General features: G+C 47.3%; 1 protein-coding gene across 1 annotated transcript in view; it reads left to right on the forward strand.

Annotated features, from left to right (window-relative positions):
• Positions 1-22,811, forward strand: part of PTPRT (protein tyrosine phosphatase receptor type T) — a 754,628-nt gene that overhangs the window by 573,191 nt on the left and 158,626 nt on the right. Inside the window, exon 13 of the mRNA XM_024746810.1 lies at positions 2,196-2,252. Within this exon, the coding sequence (XP_024602578.1) occupies positions 2,196-2,252 (57 nt within the window). The remainder of the gene's footprint in view (positions 1-2,195; positions 2,253-22,811) is intronic.

A 22,811-nucleotide genomic window follows, 5' to 3' on the forward strand; every position in this document is an offset into this window, starting at 1 on the left:
GCAAACCCTCGGAGGTGCTTAGCAGGCTGCCTTTGTCGCGAAGGCTACCCTAATTACAGCTTAGAAACTGGACCAGAGAACGGAGACTGAGGCAAGGATAAGGCCGGAGCAGGGAAGAACAGGTAGGAGGCTGCTGAAAGAGGCCAGATGGGAATTTGAGTCACCTCTCCTCTCAGCCTTCTCTTTCTTTTTCTGACATGCCAGGCCAGCAGTCTTCATCTTGCCTACCTCAGAAGGTTGGGGGCACATTTAATAAAAACATGCGCTTAGAACAGGGGTCGGCAAGCTTTTCTGTGAAGGGCCAGATAGTGACTTTCAGTTTCTCAGGCCATGTGGTCTCTGTCACTGCTTCTCCGCTTTGTCATCGTTGCACAAAAGCAGCCATAGATAATGCGTGTAAAACGAGTATGGCTGTGTCCCAATAAAAATTTATTTATGGACACCGAGATTTGAATTTTATATAACTTTCATGTGTCACAAAATATTACTCTTCTTTTTATTTTTTTTCCCAGCCATTAAAAAGTGTAAAAACCATCTTCACCAGTGGGCACACAGAAAACAGTGGGTGGCCAGATTTGGCCTACCAGCTACAGTAGTTTCCTATAAAACTAGACCGTGGTTTGGAAATGGTGAAGAAGTTCCCCATACCTTTGAGGGGGGACTATTATGATTACCGTTGACTGGTGGTTACAGTCTGACGTATTTCACAGCTGTTGGTAAAGCTTGCCATTTGTGCGAAGTTTTGAAATTATGTATTTCCTGTTTATCAGTTGGTCTGGGATGTCCTACCCCTCTCTCCATTTTGTATAAGGACCTTGTACAATTTTGTTGATGAATCACTAGAGAAACATGCAGCCTTTGACGGGGCCTAGGACACCTTCCTGCTTTTTGATTCAGTTTCGAGAGGCAAGTAGTGGGTTCAAAAGGACAGAACATTGAAGTCATACAAACCAGGATCTGAATACTGCCTCTGCCAGTTCATAGTTCTGTGGCCTTGAGCAAGTTATATCAATTTTCTGATTCATCCTTCCTTCATTCATTTATTCAACAGATATACCCTGAGTACCTACTGTGCAGCTCCACACAATGCCACAGCAGGACATTTGTAAATGACGAGTAAATGACAGTGACTGATTTCAAGGAGACTCAGAATTGCGGGGGTGGCAGCCACTTAAAATACAGTGAGGTTATTGCTTGGGGAAGGGAAGACCAGGGTGTTCGGGGGAGACAGAAGAAGGGCATCTGACCCATATATGGTGGGTCTCCCAGAGCGAAGGACTTCTGAACCGACACCTGGAGGATGAACAGTCGTCATCCAGGTGAAGAGGCAGGAAGTGGGTATTTCCACACCACGTGACCAGCCTAGGTAAGGCCTGCTGACAAGAAGGTGGGCCGGGGGGTGCTGCTGATGAGGGAAAGGAGTTTATTGTACTCGGGACAGAGCACAGAGTGCGGTGGTGGGAGTGGAGAGAGGCTGGAGGGGCAGGCAGGGAACTCATCACTGACGGTCTGTGAACTGGGTTAAGGAGGTTGAAGTTGACCTGGAGCACAACAGGGCCACTGATGCGTTTCAACTGAAGGATGGAGAACGGACTGAAGGGGACAGGACTGGAGGCGGGAGGACCAGCAGGGGCTGCTTCAATAACCCAAGCGAAACAGGAGGATGTCTTGAACGGAGTGGAGATGAAATTGGAGAGAAGGGGGCAGCTTCAGTACCTTTTCTAGAGTAGAATTAAGAAGGCATGCCAAGTGATCAGAAGTGGGAGATCGGTAAAAAGGAGAGGTAAAGGATGACTCCCAGGCTTGTAGATGGCGTGGCTACATGGATGATGGCACCTTTCACTAAGAAAGGGAAGACGGGGAGAAGATGTCTGGGTGGAAAGGCTATGGGTTCGTTTATAGTAATACTGACCTTTCTGGGTTGTTCTAAGTCTTGGAAACATTGTGTGTGAAGTACCTGGCAGAGTCCCTGGCATGCGGTGGGTACTTGATAAATGGAGACTCTTATTATTTCATTAAAAAAATCTATTTCAGGCCCTGTTTTGTTAGATCATGATGTTCTTTTGCTATTTAGTGTGAGCTCTTCAGAGCCACGAGAATTGCAGTTTTGTTCACCGTACTGCACGTGTTCATGTCTATTTCTTTCTCTCCTTCTCTTCTGCATGCTGCCTGGGGACTGGCTTCCTTGTGGTCAGCACCAATGGGCAGCGCCCAGGTGACCCCGGGGACTCCACTCTGCCTTCTCACCACAGGTGATCACCAGAGCCCTGGGCGGGGGGGGAGGGGAGTGAGAGCAGCCTGTGCTCAGTGGTCCCTGCAGGCCAGGTGCACCCGAGAGGAACTGGCAGTCTCTCCATCCCACCCACATATCCACCCACCCAGCCATCCCTCCACCCCCCGATCCATCCCTCCCTCCCTCCCTCCCTCCCTCTATCCATCCATCCATCCATCCATCTATTCATCCATTCACCCATTCTACTAATGCATACAAAGTACCTACTATGTGCCAGGCACTGCTCTAAGCGTTGAGGTATATAGTGATGAGCAAAAGAAAACCTATTCCTGTACCTTTGGAGGAGGGGAAAGAGCCATTCATCCAAAAAAAAAAAAAAACTACACAAATAAATGGACAACTGCAACTCTGAGTCACGCTACAAAGAAGAGATGTGTGGTGTTCAAGATAAACCAACAAACATACCTGGAGCTCAGGGAATGATTCCCAGGGGAAGTGACAGCTGAGCTGTGGTCTGAGGTTGGGGGAAAATTGACTTGCCTTATCTGTGCTTAGATCTGGCTGTGACCCCCACAGCGTCTGCCATTTGTCTTGGACAGGTCACTTCAGTGTGATGATTCCCACCTCTCCTAGCTGCTAAGTAAGGGCAATAATGCTTCCCTCTTAGGGAGCACCGTTTTCTTACAGACTTTGCACCTGCAGAGTCTTCTGCAGCCGTATCCTGAGATGAAACAAGATAATGAATATGAAAAAGGGTGCCATGGGAACACCCAGTCCAAATAAATAGTGTAGGTATTTATTTGAAGCAAATAGCAGCCCCTTCCCTGTAGCACACTGTATTTCAATCTCATTTCATATAAACTTCCGCTGCTCTTCAAAGATTGGGATGCAGAACCCATCAGAGGCTGATGCCCATCATGGAGCCCCAGAGACAGATGAGACCCTGCTGACATAGAGATCTCTACTGCGGGGGTCCTTCCTGGTCAGTGGAGGTTTCTTAGAGATTTCAAATCTTTAACTGGCACCTCTCTCAAAAGTTCTTGCTCAGACAGCAGTCTCCCCTCTGCTAGTCCCTGACTGGTCAGTGTGTCGTGGTGGGAAAGGGGATACATCATGCAAGGATGACATGAGTCCAGCCGTCCAGGACCTCATGGTCCACTTCTGTTCACCCCCTTTCCCAAACTCAGAAACTTCACTGCTCAGTGAAGCACTGCTTCACTGTCTTAGCCTGGGTTTCCCAGACACAGAGCCTGAGATGGGGATTCTTGTGCAAATTATTCTCAGAAGAAAGAAAGTGAGGGAGATGGGATAGGGCCAGGGAAGAAGCCAAGGGAGGATGTGGAGACTGTGTCAGCTGAGCCCACGGGGGCTCTGGAGTGTGGACTCTTATCACTGGGGTGTCCCCACTTTGAGGCAGGGGGTCCAGCATTTGTGCCGCTGTGTCAGTTTAGCCGTTGCCCGTGTCCTGGCGAGGCAACCTCACTTTGCCTTATGGCTGTTCTGCAGGGAAGGAGGTGGCTGTGAGCTCTTAGCAGCCAGCACCGCTCCCCCCACACCAGCTGGAGATTAGCGCACCAGCCCAGGAAAGGAGATCTGAGCAGGGCCTTCACAACATTCACGACAGCCAAGTCCTGTCCCCGCCTCTGTGCCTGCCATCAAGCCCCATAGCCCAGCATGTCACCATCAACACCCTAGGAATGTCATCACAGCCACTCCCTAGTTATATGACCTCAAGTAAGTTGCACAGCCTTTGTTTCACCTGCAAAATGAATCGTCACACCTACTGCAGAGTCATACTCAAGATTACATTAGGTGACCCTAGAGAGTACCCTGCTCTCCAGGCCTTCATCAAATGTCAGGCTCCTACCCCATCCCATCAAAGGCCCCCAGCCTCAGTCTCACCCCAAAGGAGGTGGCAGTTGCGGACGGATGCACGGTGACAGTGAGAAGAGAGTTGTTCCTACCACATGCCCACACCCAGTGTACCACGGAAACAGTGCTTCTCTGGAGGGTGCAAGCAGCTCCCTTCCTGCTGGGCCATTGTTTTCCGGGCTCTCTTCAAGTCCGCAGTCCTGGAGTCAATCCCATATCAGGCACATTTGTTTTACCTCTTGCCTTCTGAGGCATCTGAACGCTCCCTCTCTGACAGGTTTATTTCATTGTGTGGCATTTATTTCCATGCCTTTCTCAGCCTCATTTGATGGGTGAGGTGCCCGCGAGTATTTCGAGCAGGCTGTCCCTTTCCAAGGGCGTTTTTGTTAATGCTCATCCCCTGGTAGCAATAACGGCTGATGTGAATAATAACCACCCGGCTCTGAGTAATGGAGACATTAGACTGTGAATACGAGCAGCCTCTTCGCATCAGCACCAACTCCGAGGACGGTGGAAGCCGGCTGTGGAGCAAGGGGGCAGGCTGGCTTTTAGAGTGAGTGCAGGCTGAGTGCAAGTCTCAGCTCAGCCACGTATTGTGAGTCATTGATCTAGTGTGGGCTTCATTCTCTTCATCAGGAGAAGCAAGTTTACCAACACCCCTGGCCATCATTAATGGTGAGAACTGTGTGTGATAACTCCGACTAGTTCTTCAGGTCTTCCTGACTTACTGGCTTTTCCTTCAAGGAATTCATGCTCTAGGGTAGGGTTTCTCAACCTCAGCACTAGTGACATTTGGGGACAGATAAGTCTTAGTGGTGGGAGGCTGTCCTGTGCACTGTAGGATGTTTAGCAAATCCCTAAACCCATTAGATGCCAGGAGCACTTGATTCCCCAACTAGGACAGCAAGTACATGTCCTGACACAGCCAGATATCCCCTGAGGGGCAAAAGCACCCCCTGCTGAAAACCTCCAGAGTTGCACTGTGTTCAGTAGATATAGCATCTCGGACATGTATGTATTTTGAAATTTTTTAGAGTCACATGAAAGTAACAAGTAACAGGTGAAATTCATTTTAATAAATTTTATTTAACCCAATGTCCACAGAATATTATCATTTTAACATGTAAGCAGTATTTTAAAATTACTAATGAAAGATAACGTTGCATTTTTTTTAGCACTAAGTCTTTGAAATCTGGTGTCAGTTTTATACTTACAGCACTTTGCAATTCAGATGCTACATTTTGAACAGTTAATAATGAAGTATTATCCTAAAAAGATAAACACTGTGCTTAACAAAATATACTTTGCAGTGTTCCCATGTTAAAATTTAAATTATTGGAGATAAATTTTAAAAGTCAGTTCCTCCTTCACACTAGACGCACTTCAAGTGCTCAGTAACCACGTGTGGCTTAGTGGCTATCATTTTAGCGCAGATGTAGAGAGAATTAGGAATTTAGGATTAGCAGATACAAACTACTGTATATAAAACAGATAAACAACAAAGTCCTACTATATAGCATAGGGAACTATATTCAGTATCTTGTAAGGACCTATAATGGAAAAGGATCTGAAAAAAGAATATATATATATTGATATAAAACTGAATCACTTTGCGCTACACCAGAAACTAAAACAACATTGTAAATCAGCTATACTTCAATTTTTAAAAATTAAAAAATACCCAACAAAATGGCTTGACCATCTGTGAGCCTAGTTGGTAGACAGAAGCGTAGATGCACAGAGTACAGAGGGTCAATAAATGTTCAGTTCTTTTTATTCCATGTAGACACACCCCCAGGCGACATTCAGCAATATCTGGAAATGTATTTGGTTGTCACAGCTGGGTATGAGGCGTTACTGGCATGTAGTGGGCAGAGGCCAGGGGTGCTTCCATCGAAAAAAATAAGGTAAAACCTCTTATGGTCAGGGTTGGGTGTTTTTCTGTAGTGGGATGACTTGAGGCTGCAGTGAACAGATGACTAGTTATTTAACATTTCAGCTGAAGGACCAGGTGGACCCCAGACCCACCATCACTGAAACAGTGCTTTCCTAGCCCCTGCAGTAGCTTGGCCAGGCCTCCAGGGGGCGCTCTGGGAGACTGAGCCCAGTAGGAGACTGGCAGCACCCAATCTGGAGGCTAGAATGGATGCACCGAAAGTCAGCCAGGTAGCCCTGCTCCGATCTGAACCCGCAGGCTGGCCCATAGTCACTGCCTTGCCCATGCTGAGTGCCCGTTGTCCATTCTCCCTGGGGAGGAGGGCCTTGGGACAAGCCCTCACGTGGAGCCCAAACTCTGTTCCTTAAAACTGGGGAACTTTGGCAAATCACTGAGCCTTTCTGAGCCTTGGTTTCCTTATCTATGATGTAGTAAGGATGAGTCCCTGCCCTGCCTGGCTCAGTCATGACCAGGGTCAGCAGACAAAGTGGATGCATTTCCAGCAGGGCTCCTGGTTTGAGAGGGTGCCAGGTACAACTCCACTCTATCATTCCCTCCTTTGCACTTTATGTGAAATCTCTCTGTTGTTATTTTCCTGGCAATTCTTTAAATCAGGGCCTTGCCACAGTGACAGGATTCAGGCCATAATATGCTCTCTGGGACTGCTCTGCAGCTAACTGCCTCTAAAGCAACTTTTCCAGGGATGTCTTGTAAATCTTGGATCCAGGTAGAAAGAGTTTGAGCCTTTGGGGCAAGGCTGTGTGGCTGAGAGCAGATGGGGAAGCAGCACGGCAGCGTTAGGGAAGGCCCAGCAGGTTGCCTGGTGCCCCTGGCAGGCTTGGACATCCTGGGGAGTGAGCGACCCTCCCAGGGAGGTTCTGCCCTCTGGCAGGGGTTGATGGATGGTGTGAGAAGAGGAGCTAGAGGCAGGAGGACCAGATGAAGCTCTCTGGAAAAGACTTAAACCTGGACATCCACCATGATGGGGCTGTGCTTGGCGGAGAGAGGTGGAAGACAGGCAGTGGGAGTGCAGCCTGCTGGCTGGAGAGAGGTGGCCGCTCTGGGGGACAGTGGCACCAGGAGTGTTGAACATGATGAAAAGCACAATGAAATAGTAAATATGTGTTACATCCTTCTTACGTCCCGTGGAATGCGCTGAGGGTTTCATATTATTAACGTACTGCAACTTCTCAACAACTCTACCGTGTAGGGTACCATTAGCGTTCTCATTTTATAGATAAGGAAACTGTATTTTATAGATAAGAAGTCTGAGGCTCTGGTGACTGGAAACCACACAACTCGGAAATGATGAAACGGGCTTTGAACCTAGGTCTCTGGAAAGTCTGTAATCTTACCCGCTATGCTCTGCACCCATGGCCAGTGTTAGTGAGCACCCCTTACATGCCTGGGACCGAGAACTACCATGATCCAGGACTGTGCCTCAAAAACTATATCACATACTAGCTGTGGGACTTGGAGCCTCAGAGAGATGACACAGTTTGCCCCATTTCCTTGTCTGCAAAATGGGGACACTAATGATTGCTAGTTGTTGAGAGGAATACATGAGAAATAAACTTTAAGTGCTTAGACTTGTGCTGTCATTATTATCCTAAACCCATTTTACAGGTGAGGAAACTGAGGTCCAGAGAGGAGGGAAGCAGAGAATCTGGCGACATTGGTGACATTCAGGCAGGTGGCTGGGCCAGAACTGTGGCCCAGCCTGAGAAACACAGAGGATGGGGGTGAGAGGTAAGAACCCACCAGAGCCCCAGGTCTGAGGCATCTAAAGTGCCAAGCAGGATTCACAAACCGGGGCTCATTAGGGAATTGGGACATACAAGGTGGGAGGCTGGACACAGCAGCGCAGCAACCCCAGCTGCAGAGATGGCCCAAAGCAAGAGCAGGATGGTGAGTGAGGCAGCATGATGCTGAAGTCCTTAGACCTGGGCATCCTCCAGTTCCCCTTGACGGAGGCTTCAGTTGGTCCCAGAGCACAGTCCGGGGCTGCACCTGCAGAATGGGGGCGGAATACCTGAAGAACAGCTGGGGGTCAGGGAGGCAGGTGGTGGTCAGGAGCCAGGTGGTCACCGCAGAACCTCCTCAGCTTTTCCGTTTGGCTGCTCAAGTGGCTGCAGGCAGACGCTATGAAGCAGGGAAGGAGTCGAGTACTCAGTCAAGTGCACCAGAGTGTCACCTTTGTCAGTAGTCTTACAGCAGATGTTCACAGCCTGACAGACTCCGGGGTCCTGGAACACCATTCTGACTGCCAGCTTCTGCTGCCACTCTCCCAATGGACTCAAAAGACAATGCAGAAGAGGAAGGCATCTTGCTGGGGTGCCCTATCCCCTGTGGAGTGTTCTCCTGTAGCATGTGAATGTCTGTGTTTCCTATAAAGCAAGCATCCAAGCAAGGTGCGTATAAGAGACTGAGGCCCTCGCTACACCTTTTTCTCTCTTGGGATATTCCCCTTAGACCAAGGAGAAATCCGTCTCCAGTCTGCTATCCAAACTGCCATTAAATTCAGATTCAGGGGCTTCCCTGGTGGCGCAGTGGTTGAGAGTCCACCTGCCGATGCAGGGGACACGGGTTTGTACCCCGGTCCGGGGGGATCCCGCGTGCCGCGGAGCGGCTGGGCCCGTGAGCCATGGCCACTGAGCCTGCGCGTCCGGAGCCTGTGCTCCGCAACGGGAGAGGCCACAACAGTGAGAGGCCCACGTACCGAAAAAAAATTCAGATTCAGAAACCCAGCGTCATCCTTGACCTCTCTCTCCCCGTCTTTAATATTCAGTTAGTCATCAGGTCTGTCCGATATTTGCCTCCGAAATGTCTTCTGCATCTTTCCCTTCTTGCTCACTGCTGCGACTCATGTTTGCGATTCATAAAGTCTTCATCAGATTAGTGTAACAGCTTCCAAAGTGGTCTCCCTATCATCACGCTGGTCCTTTCCGACGTACGCTCCACAGAAGACAAGCGACCACCCCGAAATAAGAGTCTGATCCTGATTAAGATGCTCCCAAGATTCCCTTTGTGCTCGGGGACAGTTAGCCTGAATCGAAAGCCCTTCGCTCTCTAGTCACTGACCCTTCCCCATCTCCCCACCTCTATTTCCTCCTTGGTGCCCAGTGCCACACTCACACTGGTTATGTACATAGGACCTGCCTTATCACACTCTGCTCCCTTTGCTGGATGATCTCCCTGCATGGTCTGCCTTACTCACCCCCTGGAATCAAATTCAGACAGTGTGATCTCTGCAAAGCCTTCCCAGATCCCCACTGTCTCAGGCTGCACCTAAAGAAGATGGTCAACTGGCCAGGCCAGTGGGCACCGAGGACACCCCCTCAGCCCTGAGTGGGGTTCCCCTCCAACAGGGCACACATTCTCATTACAAGCGCTTGTCTTGGAACTGTCTGATTTCTGTCACCTCTTTCCCTCTGCCCAGCACATATATAGTGGCCATTTACCTGGCCCCATGCACGAGTGGACTAATAAATGGGCAGGTAGAGTATGTGCCAGGCATGGCGCACCGCCCCACCCTACCTTCGGCCTCCACCCTGTGAAGCTTCAAGCCCCCCATCTACCATTTTGTTAGGTTTATTGAGTCACTGAGCACTGGTTTTCAGTCCAGTATTTGGACTCCATGCAGCCCCATCTGCCCAGCTTCCTAGAGACTGATTCTCTGGAGCCTTTGAATAGGATTCCTCCAAATCCACTGGTCCAGCCCTGCTGAGCCCAGTACCCAGCCTGGACCCGCATGGTGCTGACCCAGGAGAGGTCAGGCTGGGGACAGGAATCATGCGTATCCCAGAGAGACCTGTCCCCAGACTCTGTGTCCGTGTGAGTGAGAACCGACCGGGCAAACATTCCAGACCTCAGCTTTTCCCCTCTATCATCTGCTAATAGCAGAGCTGCTTTTCTATCCATCCTTTGGGGAGGGGGGTAGATCAGCTTTTAGTACAGAACACGGTGATTCAGTGTTTCTGCTTTCAAAAGCCAAGGGGCAAAGGCTGGAAGAAAGAAAACACGTTCATGGTGGATTTGGCTGGAATCTCAACAATCAATGCGGCTCCCACTGCTGGTTTTATTACCCTCACTCAGCTGCATTGCACTAATCTGAATTCTGTGCTGCGTGTTCTCTCTGATCCTGCCCATGCTTTCACTAATCCCTGCTATAGATTTCTCTCTCTGCCTCCCACAAGCCTTCTCTCCTTTCCAGGCACCTTGATACTTGCTATGAGCTGCATATTCCAGAGGTATGATCTGGGCAGAGCTGCCCCGGCTGGTCAAATCTTCTCTTCCCCTCCCCATTCCTGCCCCTTTGTGGCACCCCTTAGGGGATCAATTTGGCCGAAATCAGTTGGAATGAATTGGATTATGTTTCTGAGTAAGAGCCTTGGGGACACCTTGGCCCCTGGTACATCCCGCTGTGTTGTTCAGACAAATAAAGCCAGGACCTACTGTCCTTCCAGAAGCCTCCTGTTCCACTCAGCCCATGACCAAGCAGGAGTTTCCCATCCCTCTTACTGTGTGCTCTCCATTTGACCCCATTCGTGTTTGAATTTACTTAGTGAAATGCTAAGACCTCCCTCCCATTTGCAGCCCCTTCCCAGGCTGTTTGAATCATGACTCAGCGTAATCTGGGGTTATGGGTTGAATTGTGTCCCTCACAAAAGATGTGTTGAAGGAGAACTAACCCCCAGTTCCTGTGAGGGTGATTTTATTTAGAAAGAAGGTCTTTGCAGATATAATTAGTTAAGATGAAGTCATGAAGGTGGCCCCTAATCCAATATGACTGGTGTCCTTACAAGAAAAGGAAAACATCAGGTGAAGACAGAGACACACAAGGAGAACCTATGTGATGACAGAGGTGGAGACTGGAGTGATGCATCTACAGGCCAAGGAGTGCCAAGGGTTGCCAGCAGATGCCAGCAGCTAGGAGAGGCGAGGAAAGATTCTACCCAGCCTCAGAGGGAGCATGGCCCTGCTGACATATTGATTTCAAACTTCCAGCCTCTAAATTTCTGTTGTTTAAGCCACCCAGGTTGTGGTCATTTATTACAACCCTAGGAAACTAATACACTTGGAAACGCGCTTGGAAATCCTGAGCATCAGGCAGCAGGCGGGGGTCCACCTTCCAGAGCCGTGCCTTTACAGCAAACAGACCTCAAGGCGGCCAAGACCAAGGGCCAACATCCCAGAGAATCCCTCTGGCCCCCCTGCCCCCGCTGTGGGGTCTCCGAGTTGGCTGGACTCTGCAGTTGTCTCTCAGCGGGGCTCCCCTGTGTGGCCCTGACCCTCCCCTCTGTGATCTGCCTCCTGCATTTCAATAGCTTTAGCATCTGCTGCTGGTCACACCCCGCCCTTGGCCTCTGCCTCACCAACCAGGCTGTTTCCCATTGTCCTGGCATCATTTGACCTGTAGGCCATCCCTGGTAGGCTTTTGTGCTGCCTCTACGCTGACTGCTCCTGTGAAGGCTTCCCTTGTTCTACAGCTGCCCAGGACTGCTCTGAACTCCACAGGAAGAATTAACAATCCATTCAGTGTGACCATTTGCTCTCTCACAGCGGCTGCCAGAGAAAGTCTAAAGGGACTATCTTTTCGCCGCTGGGCCTCCGAAAGAGTGTGTGTTCTCTCTCACATCTGCTCTTCAGACTAAATCCTTAATCCCCAGCGCAGGCCTTGGGTGCCCCTCACTCCCACAGCTAAGCAACTTTGAGCCCCCTGGGCTCCAGGCTCAACACACAAGTTCTGCAAGCAGGGAGCTGGCACTGTCGGTTCTGAGCTGACTCGGCCTCTCCATCCTCATCCATGGGGCAGGCTTCTTCTGGACCACAGGGAGCCGGGGTGGGGAAGGGAGGGAGGAGACCACTGGGTGGTCCACAGCGTGTCCCACACCACTGATGCCATACGGAAATCAAGCTTGTAGTCTAGTTTTGCCTAAGCAGAGTCATACACTCCCTTCGCTGTACAGACCTCACACGGAGCTTCGATGTTCAGCTTGCACACTTGTCTCCGCAACTATATAGTGAGTTCTCAGACAGCGGGGTGGTCCCCTAATCACCTTGCATGCCCAGTACCTGGCTGTACCCACATCATCATTATAATCCCAGCACCACTCACATCAGGCAATAGCTAGGACTTTTTCCCTGTGGCCAAGGGTTGAATGGGTGCTAATGAGGCCACAGGAATGCGTGTAGTCCATTTGGAGGTCACGTAGCTTTGCCCACGTCCATGGCTGTGGGCGAAGTTTAATTTCTGGCCAAGTCCAAGCATAGCTCTAAGCATACGTTGACCCCTCACCTTGGGTGCGGACTGACCAACAGATGCGCTTAAACCTCAGCCACAGGCTGGCTCCTGATCACCCCTTCAGATTTCACTCCAACCTCAGCCACATCCCAGGCTTTTTTTTTTTTTTTACATCTTTATTGGAGTATAATTGCTTTACAATGGTGTGTTAGTTTCTGCTTTATAACAAAGTGAATCAGTTATACATATACATATGTTCCCATATCTCTTCCCTCTTGTGTCTCCCTCCCTCCCACCCTCCCTATCTCACCCCTCCAGGCGGTCACAAAGCACCGAGCTGATCTCCCTGTGCTATGCGGCTGCTTCCCACTAGCTATCTACCTTAAGTTTGGTAGTGTATATGTGTCCATGCCTCTCTCTCGCTTTGTCACAGCTTACCGTTCCCCCTCCCCATATCCTCAACTCCATTCTCTAGTAGGTCTGTGTCTTTATTCCTGTCTTACCCCTAGGTTCTTCATGACACTTTTTTCCCTTACATTCCATATATATGTGTTAGCATACGGTATTTGTATAGGTAGGTTCACTCCTAGATATTTTCTTCTTTTTATTACAGTGGTAAATGGGAGTATTTTCTTGATTCCACTTTCAGATTTTTCATATTTAGTGTGTAGGAATGCCAGAGATTTCTGTGCGTTAATTTTGTATCCTGCTACTTTACCAAAGTCATTGATTAGCTCTAGTAGTTTTCTGGTAGCATCTTTAGGATTAACTTGATTAGCTATTTCCTTTCCCATATTAGGGAAGTTTTCAACTATAATCTCTTCAAATATTTTCTCAGTCCCTTTCTTTTTCTCTTCTTCTTCTGGGACCTCTATAATTTGAATGTTGGTGCGTTTGATGTTGTCCCAGAGGTCTCTGAGACTGTCCTCACTTCTTTTCATTCTTTTTTCTTTATTCTGCTCTGCAGTAGTTATTTCCACTATTTTATCTTCCAGGTCACTTATCTGTTCTTCTGCCTCAGTTATTCTGCTATTGATCCCTTCTAGAGTATTTTTCATTTCATTTATTGTGTTGTTCATCGTTGCTTGTTTCATCTTTACTTCTTCTAGGTCCTTGTTAAATATTTCTTGCATTTTGTCTATTCTATTTCCAGGATTTGGGATCATCTTTACTATCATTATTCTGAATTGTTTTTCAGGTAGACTGCCTATTTCCTCTTCATTTGTTAGGTCTGGTGGGTTTTTATCTTGCTCCTTCATCTGCTGTGTGTTTTTCTGTCTTCTCATTTTCCTTATCTTACTGTGTTTGGGGTCTCCTTTTTGCAGGCTGCAGGTTCGTATTTCCTGTTGTTTTTGGTGTCTGTCCCCAGTGGCTAACGTTGGTTCAGTGGATTGTGTAGGCTTCCTGGTGGAGGGGAGTAGTGCCTGTGTTCTGGTAGATGCGGCTGGATCTTGTCTTTCTGGTGGGCAGGTCCACGTCTGGTGGTGTGTTTTGGAGTGTCTGTGGACTTATTATGATTTTAGGCAGCCTCTCTGCTAATGGGTGGGGTTGTGTTCCTGTCTTGCTAGTTGCTTGGCATAGGATGTCCAGCACTGTAGCTTGCTGGTCGTTGAGTGAAGCTGGGTGCTGGTGTTGAGATGGAGATCTCTGGGAGATTTTCACCATTTGATATTATGTGGAGCTGGGAGGTCTCTTGTGGACTAGTGTCCTGAAGTTGGCTCTCCCTTCTCAGAGGCACAGCACTGACTCCTGGCTGCTGCACCAAGAGCCTTTCATCCACACAGCTCAGAATAAAAGGGAGGAAAAAGTAGAAAGAAAGAATTAGTAGATGTAGAAAGAGAGAAAGAAAGAATGAATGAAAGAAAGGAGGGAGGGAGGGAGGAAGGAAGGAAGGAGGGAAGGAAGAAAAAAAGAAAGGAGATAAAGTAAAATAAAATAAAGTAAGGTAAAATGTAATAAAGTTATTAAAATAAAAAAATAATTATTAAGAGAAAAAGAAAGAAAAAAAATTTTAAAAGAAACAAACAAACAAAAAAAACCGCACGGATAGAACCCTAGGACAAATGGTGAAAGGAAAGCTATACAGACAAAATCTCACACAGAAGCATACACATACACACTCACAAAAAGAGGAAAAGGGAAAAAAATCATAAATCTTGCTCTCAAAGTCCACCTCCTCAATTTGAGATGATTCCTTGTCTAAAGGAGGGAAGGAAGGAAAGAAAGAAAGAAAAAGTAAAATAAAGTTATTCAAATAAAAAATAATTATTAAGAAAAAAAAATTTTTTTAATGGACGGATAGAACCTTCGGACAAATGGTGGAAGCAAAGCTATACAGACAAAATCTCAAACAGAAGCATACACATACACACTCACAAAAGAGGAAAAGGGGAAAAAATCATAAATCTTGTTCTCAAAGTCCACGTCCTTAATTGGGGACCTGTGTTTGCACACGGGCTTCTTGGTGGCGGCAGCAGCAGCCTTAGCGTCTCCTGCCCGTCTCTGGGCTCCGCGCTTTTAGCCAAGGCTCGCGCCCGTCTCTGGAGCTCCTTCAAGCAGCGCGCTTAATCCCCTCTCCTTGCGCACCAGGAAACAAAGAGGTAAGAAAAAGTCTCTTGCCTCTTCGGCAGATCCTCCTTCACAGCTCCCTCCCACTGGTGCAGGTCCCGTCCCTATTCTTTTGTCTCTGTGTATTCTTTTTTGTTTTGCCCTACCCAGGTACGTGGGGGGTTTCTTGCCTTTTGGGAGGTCTGAGGTCTTCTGCCAGCGTTCAGTAGGTGTTCTGTAGGAGTTGTTCCACGTGTAGATGTATTTCTGGTGTATCTGTGGGGAGGAAGGTGATCTCCACGTCTTACTCTTCTGCCATCTTCCCGGAAGCCTCCCACATCCCAGTCTTTAACCCTAATTATGGCCTGACACCTAAGCCAGTTTACAAAGTGCACCCACCTCTGGCTTCTTAGAAGTGTCACCCCCAACACTAGGCAGAGCTTACGGTCCTAGTCTGGCCACAAGCTAGGGTCCAACACTCATGCCCCAGGCCTCCCCTGGGCACAAGAGGGAGCAGCTGAGACCAAGTAAAAAGGACTTCTCAGCCCACCGATAGTGAAGGCCTTGAAAGGGCATGCCTTCCAAGGGATGTGTCAGTAATGACAACAGTTGGCATCAACCGGGCATGACTGCTCTTAAGTCTATTATGCGAAATTCCAAATGCATGAAAAATTCTTAGAACAAAGGAGTTTACTTGCACCCAGAAGAAATGCATCGCTAGGATCTTATATGGCCACTTTCCTACCGTCTGTAACATGACTGAATTAGAATTTGACCTACACAGAGCATTTGCTGTGTAAAGGAAGGTCCACCTGGAAACACAGATCCGGGAGACGCGTGGAACCAAGCAGAATCAGAATTTGAGGAACAATTTATTTGAGTGGCCGGAGTGCTTTCAAACAATCAATTAAAGCTATTCCCGTCCACAGGGTGCTAACCTCCATTGAAGACTGAAAGAAAGGGGCAACTCTGTCAGCAGTATTTAGCAGTTTTAGTTGTATAGGTCGTGATTAAGTCAATTCCAACCTCTTAGGACTGGCTAGGTAATGTTGCGGGAGTCTGGGGTATTAGAAATCTGTATCTACTTTATACTTAACTCAGTACTTGTTAAATGGTCTTCCCCAGCAAGGGTAGAGCTATCTTTGAAGAACCTGAGTCTCCGTAGTGTTTTCTAGCTACTTGACATTGATTTTAAGTTAAATCTTGGCTAAAAGCAATTACTGTCATATGATGAATTGAGGCAATTTATTTATTACTTGAGAAACATCCTAGGTGATGTCACTTGGAAGAATGATGGAATTATCCTTCTCAAGTAATCCATTATCAACCAGATCTAGTGAGGGAGGCACTGTTCTGAGGTGTCGGGGAGGTAGTCAACAATTTTTAAAAATTAGTCATCGTGAGATCAAAGAAAGAGTATTGGAAATAAAGCAGAAAACAGTCCCCTAACCTTGAGCTTGTTTGTCTCCCTGTGGGATTATATGGGATGCTTTGATTGCTAAATATCAAGAAAGATATTACAGAGAAAGCCCAGAGATTAATAATAAAACTAAACTCAATGTGTGAAGGGCTTGGAGGTGGTGGTTGATGTACAAGGAAAGTGAAAAGGATGAGAGAACTTAAGTTAAAAAGGTCAAGTTTAAATATCATTTGAGCAAAGTCTGTATAATTTGGCCCATATAACAAGATTCACATGACATGTTCATCAATCCCTTAGGTATTAGAATGTGATATATTGGTGGGAGGGCATGAGGGGTGATAATCTTCAAGAAAAGCAGGTATGAAATAGAACTGCATGATGACAGCAGGTGGCAAACTCAGCAGGGACAGCAGTAAATACAAAGATGCCTTAGTCTGGCTGATCAAGATAAGATTCTAGATCCCCTAAGGATGCCCTAAAGAACCAGTCTGATTCTTTCTTCCAGATTTTTTAGGAAAGACAGCCAGATTTCTTTGTTGAACAATCCCTTCCCCTATTTATTGAAGAAGTGGCAGAATAGTATAGTGGTTTAAAGAGAATAAAGTCTGTACCAGACTGCCAGCGTTCAAACCCCATCTCTGCCGCTTGCTACTGTTATTTAGTCTCTCTGAGCCTCAGTCTCCCCATCTCTGAAATGGGCATAATTATAGAACCTGCTTTGTAGGGTTGTCGTGATGATTAAAAGGGATAGCATATGGGAAGGGCTTAACATGGCAGCCTGGCTTGTAGTAAAATCTCCAAACGTGTTTAAAGTCTATTATTAATAATACGGCTGTTTCACATGCGGTCAGGTATCCTGACTCTGCTGTTGCCATCTTCTGGATACAATTTAACACCTGGCTGTCCTGAAAGCCAGTCACAATTTCTGCAGCTTGGGCTTGACTTTGTTGCAGTGAAGACACAGTACTGGACATTCCTCCTGATTTACAAGTCCAGACACCTCTCAAAAGTGGCAATGAGGTGCACCTCGCATCATTTGTTCATAGGAAGCTCATGCTGGCCCTTGGCCCATTTGGCCTCACATCCATCCCTTGCTTTCCCTCTGCTGTGCAGGTAACCCCCGTAGGCTGTGTTTCCTGGGCCCCATGTCAGCTGGTGTCTGGGTATGGCCAATAGGAGACAGGAATTGTAGCATGAGAGGAAGGAGAAGCCTTCTCTCTCTTGGCCTCAGGCCCCTTCTTTGGCAGTGACCGTGTCCCCTCTGTGGCTCCAGTTCTCCCATAGGTCTACTGGAGTTCCAGCTTCTGTTGGGTGGCCCCGACCTCCAGGCTCTGTTGAACCTTTGTCTCTCTAGTCTGGGCTGGGTAACGGCTCCTGAGGTTGCTACCCACTGGGTTGCCTCACCATCCTCTCCTGACCCCTGGGTACCAATTCTCTAGTAAATTTGCTCCATTTTAAATGTTTGGAACAGTTTCCCTTTTTCTGGTTGGATGCTGACTGACGTGGAGCCTGGGCTGCTAGTAATGAGTTCCTCCTTTAGTAAATGGTGAGGAAAAAAATCTGATTTAATCATCCAGTCTATATTTTTTCCTGTATCAACATCACACTTCCTTGTGTGAAATATATGGAATCTACATTTTCCATTAAGAAAAAAAAAAGGTCAACAACAGCATTTGTTTCTCCCCAGGCTTCTCGCACCCCTCCTGTTCGCTACAGTTTCAGTCTTCAAAGACTGCCAAAGTAGTTCATGATCACAATTACAAATGCTCTCAATGCCTTGGGATGCAATTTGTAAAGTCTGGAGGCTTGAATCTAATGAAGTATCCAGATGCTTTCCTACCAACTTCTTTCCTATCTTGGACTTCAATTCCATCTTAAAAATAGCCTACCACTCTGAGAATTCACTTCCAGGGAAAGCAAGAAGGGATATGGTGCATACCTGACTTTAGAGGAGCCAGAGACTTGCCCAGCTTCCTCATCTTCTCCCTGGTGCCTCCTCATGGCAAAACTCCCCAATACTCAGAGATACCTGCAATGTTCAAAACCTTCACTGGCATAGAGGTAGCAGCTCAGAGTCAGGATTTCGGAGGTTTTCTCTACTGGGTGCCAGATGCATGTAAAGCCAAAGTAAAGACGGAAAAAACTCTTCAACAAAAGAAGTCATTAAATAGATGGGCATAAACGACCAGCATGGTAGATGCGGGGATAAATGCCCTTGGATAGCTAAGAGGCAACTGTGTGTTTGAAAGACTGTAGCTTTTAGGAATTGTGTCCCCGAGAGCCAGCTTCCTTTCTTTGTCATCAGCAATGATCACCAGCATGGGTTATGTGGCCGCGGGGGTTTGCTTGGTTTTAACAGTTCCAATTAGATGTTCTTTATCTGCAACTTCTATTTTTGCTCCATTATCTTTACAGGGGAAATTCTCTGAAGTAAAGCTATAGAATTAGGGTTGTAGCCAGTGAGAGTACTTTGAGAAAGAATTATTAATGCCTTGTTGCCAAATTATGTTATTGCTGCCATTAAGTCATCCAGACAGAAGCCTGATACCGGCCTTGCCTATAGGAGGAAAGACAAGTGCATCACTCGGGGGTCTCTGCCTGCCTTCGTCCTAAGGTTTGGATGAACCTGGGCAGCAGGTTGCCAGGAGGCAGCACCCACGGTGCACCCGCATTTGACAGACACATGAAACCCTGCTACCACCTGGAACCAGTTCCAAGGTCGTGCCATCATGATGCCACATACGTGAGCAGAATTCTCAGAGTTTATTAAGCGTTTTTACCTCCGTTTTTACATTTGATCCCTAGGAAAGCCCTGTGAACTTGTCATTTACTCCCTATTTTACAAATGAGGATATCGAGTCACATTGTGGCTAACAGCTTTGATCAAGGTCACACAACTAGTTAGGGGTGGAGTCTGGGTGCAAGCTCATATATTTCTAGTTTGAAACCCATTGCTCTTGACCAATCTCATAAAACCACAGCATCTCATCATCAAAAGGGATGTAAGAGGTCACGTAGCCCCTTCTGCTTGCTGGGGAGCACAGTGAGTGCCCAGACAGTGCATTTCATCGTTGTCGACACATTCCTGCCTTTTTGAGTAACTTGGGGGTTTGGGGGGTAGAGCCCCACTGGAGTCCCATGGATCTAAGGATGACAGGGAAAATTTCTCTCACTCAGAGCATGGGTATCACTGTAATAAAGGGATGCTGGGTTGAGGTGGAAGGTAGGGTCAGTAAGCCGAGAAGAAAGGTCAGCATCTCATGAAAGTGAGGCATTGAGGGCTTGGTTAAGCATCCAGGAAGCCCAGGAGGTAAGAACCGGTGGAGACAGAGTGAGCAGTCTGAAATAGGACTTGGGAACCACGAGTGCTTTCGTGCCCCTCGCGACATCATAACACTGTGTCCAAAGGGCTGGGCTTTAGCCTCATCTGGGTGGCATTTCCACATTAAAACCTTTCCTTGTGTTGGCCCCTAATCTACTCTTGTCACTCCTACCGGTTTGTATTCGCTCTGCTCTTTAAAATTAAAGGGACCAAATCTATTCCGTCTTCCACAATGGCCTTTCAACATTTTTAAGGCAAGAATTCAGTCTCATATGAATCTTCCCCTTCTCTAGGCCAAAAAAATCCCGATTCTGACTGTCACTCCTCCAGAGTCAATGATGTCTGGATTTTCATGTGCACCAGAATCGCCTAGAGACCTTGTAAAATGCAGGAGCTGATTCAGCAGATCTGGTGTGGAGACCGAGAGTCTGCGTTTGTAATAAGTTCCCAGATGATGTTGATGCTTCTGGTAATTGGACCACACTTTGAGTGGCAAGCCTCTTGGCCTGTCTTCACCCTGAAGGCCCTCTCAGGGGTTGGAGTCCACACGTGAACAAGCCTCACCAGAGTGGTCTGACTAGTGCAGAGAAGAACAGAGAAGCATTGTCCTTATTGGGTCTCAGGAGTCCCTGGGGAGTATAAACTGGGATGGTTGTTTGGTACCATAGGAGGAGACTGGGGGTTGAGGGGGGAACATAGTACCCGGGCCCCATGTATTGAGGAAGAGAGGCAGGCTTCAAAAGACTAAGAGCCCTGCCTTGGATGCCAGGTTTCCATATGCAACAGTCGATAGGTAGCACATTGAGAGCCAGATGTGCACTCTGGGCTGGAGCTAGGAGGGGACTAGATTCTAAGCCACCATAGCTTTCGTGCAAAGAGTCAAGGGCAGGGGGCAGCAGCAGCTGCTTTGAGAGAACTGTCCCAACCTTTGGGAGTATTCAGAGCATGGAAGGCGCAGCTGGCTGGGGTATAAGGCTGGACATGCAACCTCGTATTGGAAACAGCAGTCTCCTGTCATTGCAGACTGAGTTCACAAGATTATTTTTGATGACTGCACCACACAGGGGACTCAGGTAGAGCCTTGAAGCTACTCCAAATGGATAAATGTACCACCTGGTGCCTACTCGCTAATTCTGATTTACTTGGACTGTTCTTAGGTTGGCTCCCAGTGGAGGGCAGAGGTGAAGAGGATGCATGCAAATCCCCCCCTTTCTCTCCATTCTCAGACTTCTAGTTCCTGCTTGGTAGACAGACGTCGCCCAGGGCCAGAGACAGAGCTTTTTAGGGACCGGGGACTGATACTATGTTTAAAACTCTCATGAAAAGGGTGGGTTTAGGGCAAAAGTAATGCAGTTACCGTATTACTAATGGGCTTCCAGACCCCTTGGATTTCCAGTCAGATGGCCAACTCTCTAGGTGGACCCAGGGCTGGCATTTCCTTAACAGTAGCTCCATCAAGGACAGTTCATTGTAATGATAAGGGGGTGAGCCTTGCGCACAGAATCCCAGCTCACCAGTTATATGGCTTTGGACAAGTCACTTCACCCATTTGTGAAGTTTCCTAATCTAAATAAAAGGGAAAATAAAACTAGCATCTTCTGTGTCAAGTTTTGTGAGGATTAAATGACTTCATATATGAAAAGGGCTTATTAGCACATTTTTTGGTGCTCAGTAATGCATTGATACGTTTAGGCTAAATTTTTAAAAGTAGTAGTAATTGAGCTTCTGTTTGATGAGGTGCTCAGTACCTGCCTGAAAGAGCTGGTTGTACTGCTAGGAGGCCCCATCATTAGCGAACCCTGATGTGCTTCCCTGTAAGTCCTGTTGCAGGTTCTCATCTGCACTTACGACATGAGCCCCGTGGACAAGCTCCTGACTGCAGCAGAAGGACTAGCCCATCTGTCTCTGCCCCTCTCTTCTTCCTCTCCGACGTAGGAGCCACACGTCAGTGCTATCTGGCCTTTGGTCCCAGAGCCAGTTTAACACCTGTGTCACCTTTGAACACTCTCAGCACACTTACGTTAGGAACAGAGGCACACATCTCTCGTGGCTAGAGCCAGTGCCCTTAAAAGGATGCTGAAGTACAAGTAGAATTTACCACGTCCCAGGGCAATCCCTATATCTGGAATCTAGTTGGACCAACCAAGCATGGCTCCTCCCAGACCCTGTAACCTCACTGTACAGGGTCTGGGATTTCAGCTGGGATGCCTGTTTGCTGAACTCATGGAATTTGTCTGAACTGCTGGACTGTGGCCTTTCAGATGGCCTCTCTGAATGTCTAGGATGTTCCTCTGTGACCCTCCGGTGTGTTCCACCGTTGACTTATGGTGATCACTGAAGGGTCTTCTGTTTAGGAACATCTTGCAATTTACCTGGGAAAGGTGTTCTAATACTCATCCAAGATCTTCACTTTCCTTTGGGTAGGGAGCTTGATTCTATCCTAGGAGTAGCATTTGACACAGCTGATTACTCCTTCCCTTGAAACACTGTCTTCCCCTGGCTCTGGGACACTACACTCTCCCGGGTATTTTCTTCCGTGTCTGGCCACTCCTTCTCTGTCTCCTGTGCAGGCTTGTCTTCCTCTTCACACTCACTAAATACTACAGACCCTCAAGTCGCTCTCTAGGCCTGCTTTTTCATCCACTCATTTTTTTTTTAATTTTTTAAAACATCTTTATTACAGTATAATTGCTTTACAATGGTCTGTTAGTTTCTGCTCTATAACAAAGTGAATCAGTTATACATATGTCCCCATATGTCTTCCCTCTAGTTTTTATGGTTTCCTTTGCTGTGCAATAGCTTTTAAGTTTCATTAGGTCCCATTTGGTTATTTTTTTTTTTATTTCCATTTCTCTAGGAGGTGGGTCAAAAAGGATCTTGCTGTGATTTATGTCATAGAGTGTTCTGCCTATGTTTTCTTCTAAGAGTTTGATGGTGTCTGGCCTTACATTTAGGTCTCTACTCCATTTTGTGCTTATTTTTGTGTATGGTGTCAGGGAGTGTTGTAATTTCATTCTTTTACATGTAGCTGTCTAGTTTTCCCAGCACCACTTATTGAAGAGGCTGTCTTTTCTCCACTGTATGGTCTTGCCTCCTTTATCAAAGATAAGGTGATCATATGTGCGTGGGTTTATCTCTGGGCTTTCTATCCTGTTCCATTGATCTATATTTCTGTTTCAGTGCCAGTACCATACTGTCTTGATTACTGTAGCTTTGTAGTATAGTCTGAAGTCAGGG

The sequence above is a fragment of the Neophocaena asiaeorientalis genome, unplaced genomic scaffold (genome assembly GCF_003031525.2).
Source record: "Neophocaena asiaeorientalis asiaeorientalis breed wild unplaced genomic scaffold, Neophocaena_asiaeorientalis_V1.1 scaffold132, whole genome shotgun sequence".
Classification (NCBI taxonomy): Eukaryota; Metazoa; Chordata; class Mammalia; order Artiodactyla; family Phocoenidae; genus Neophocaena; species Neophocaena asiaeorientalis.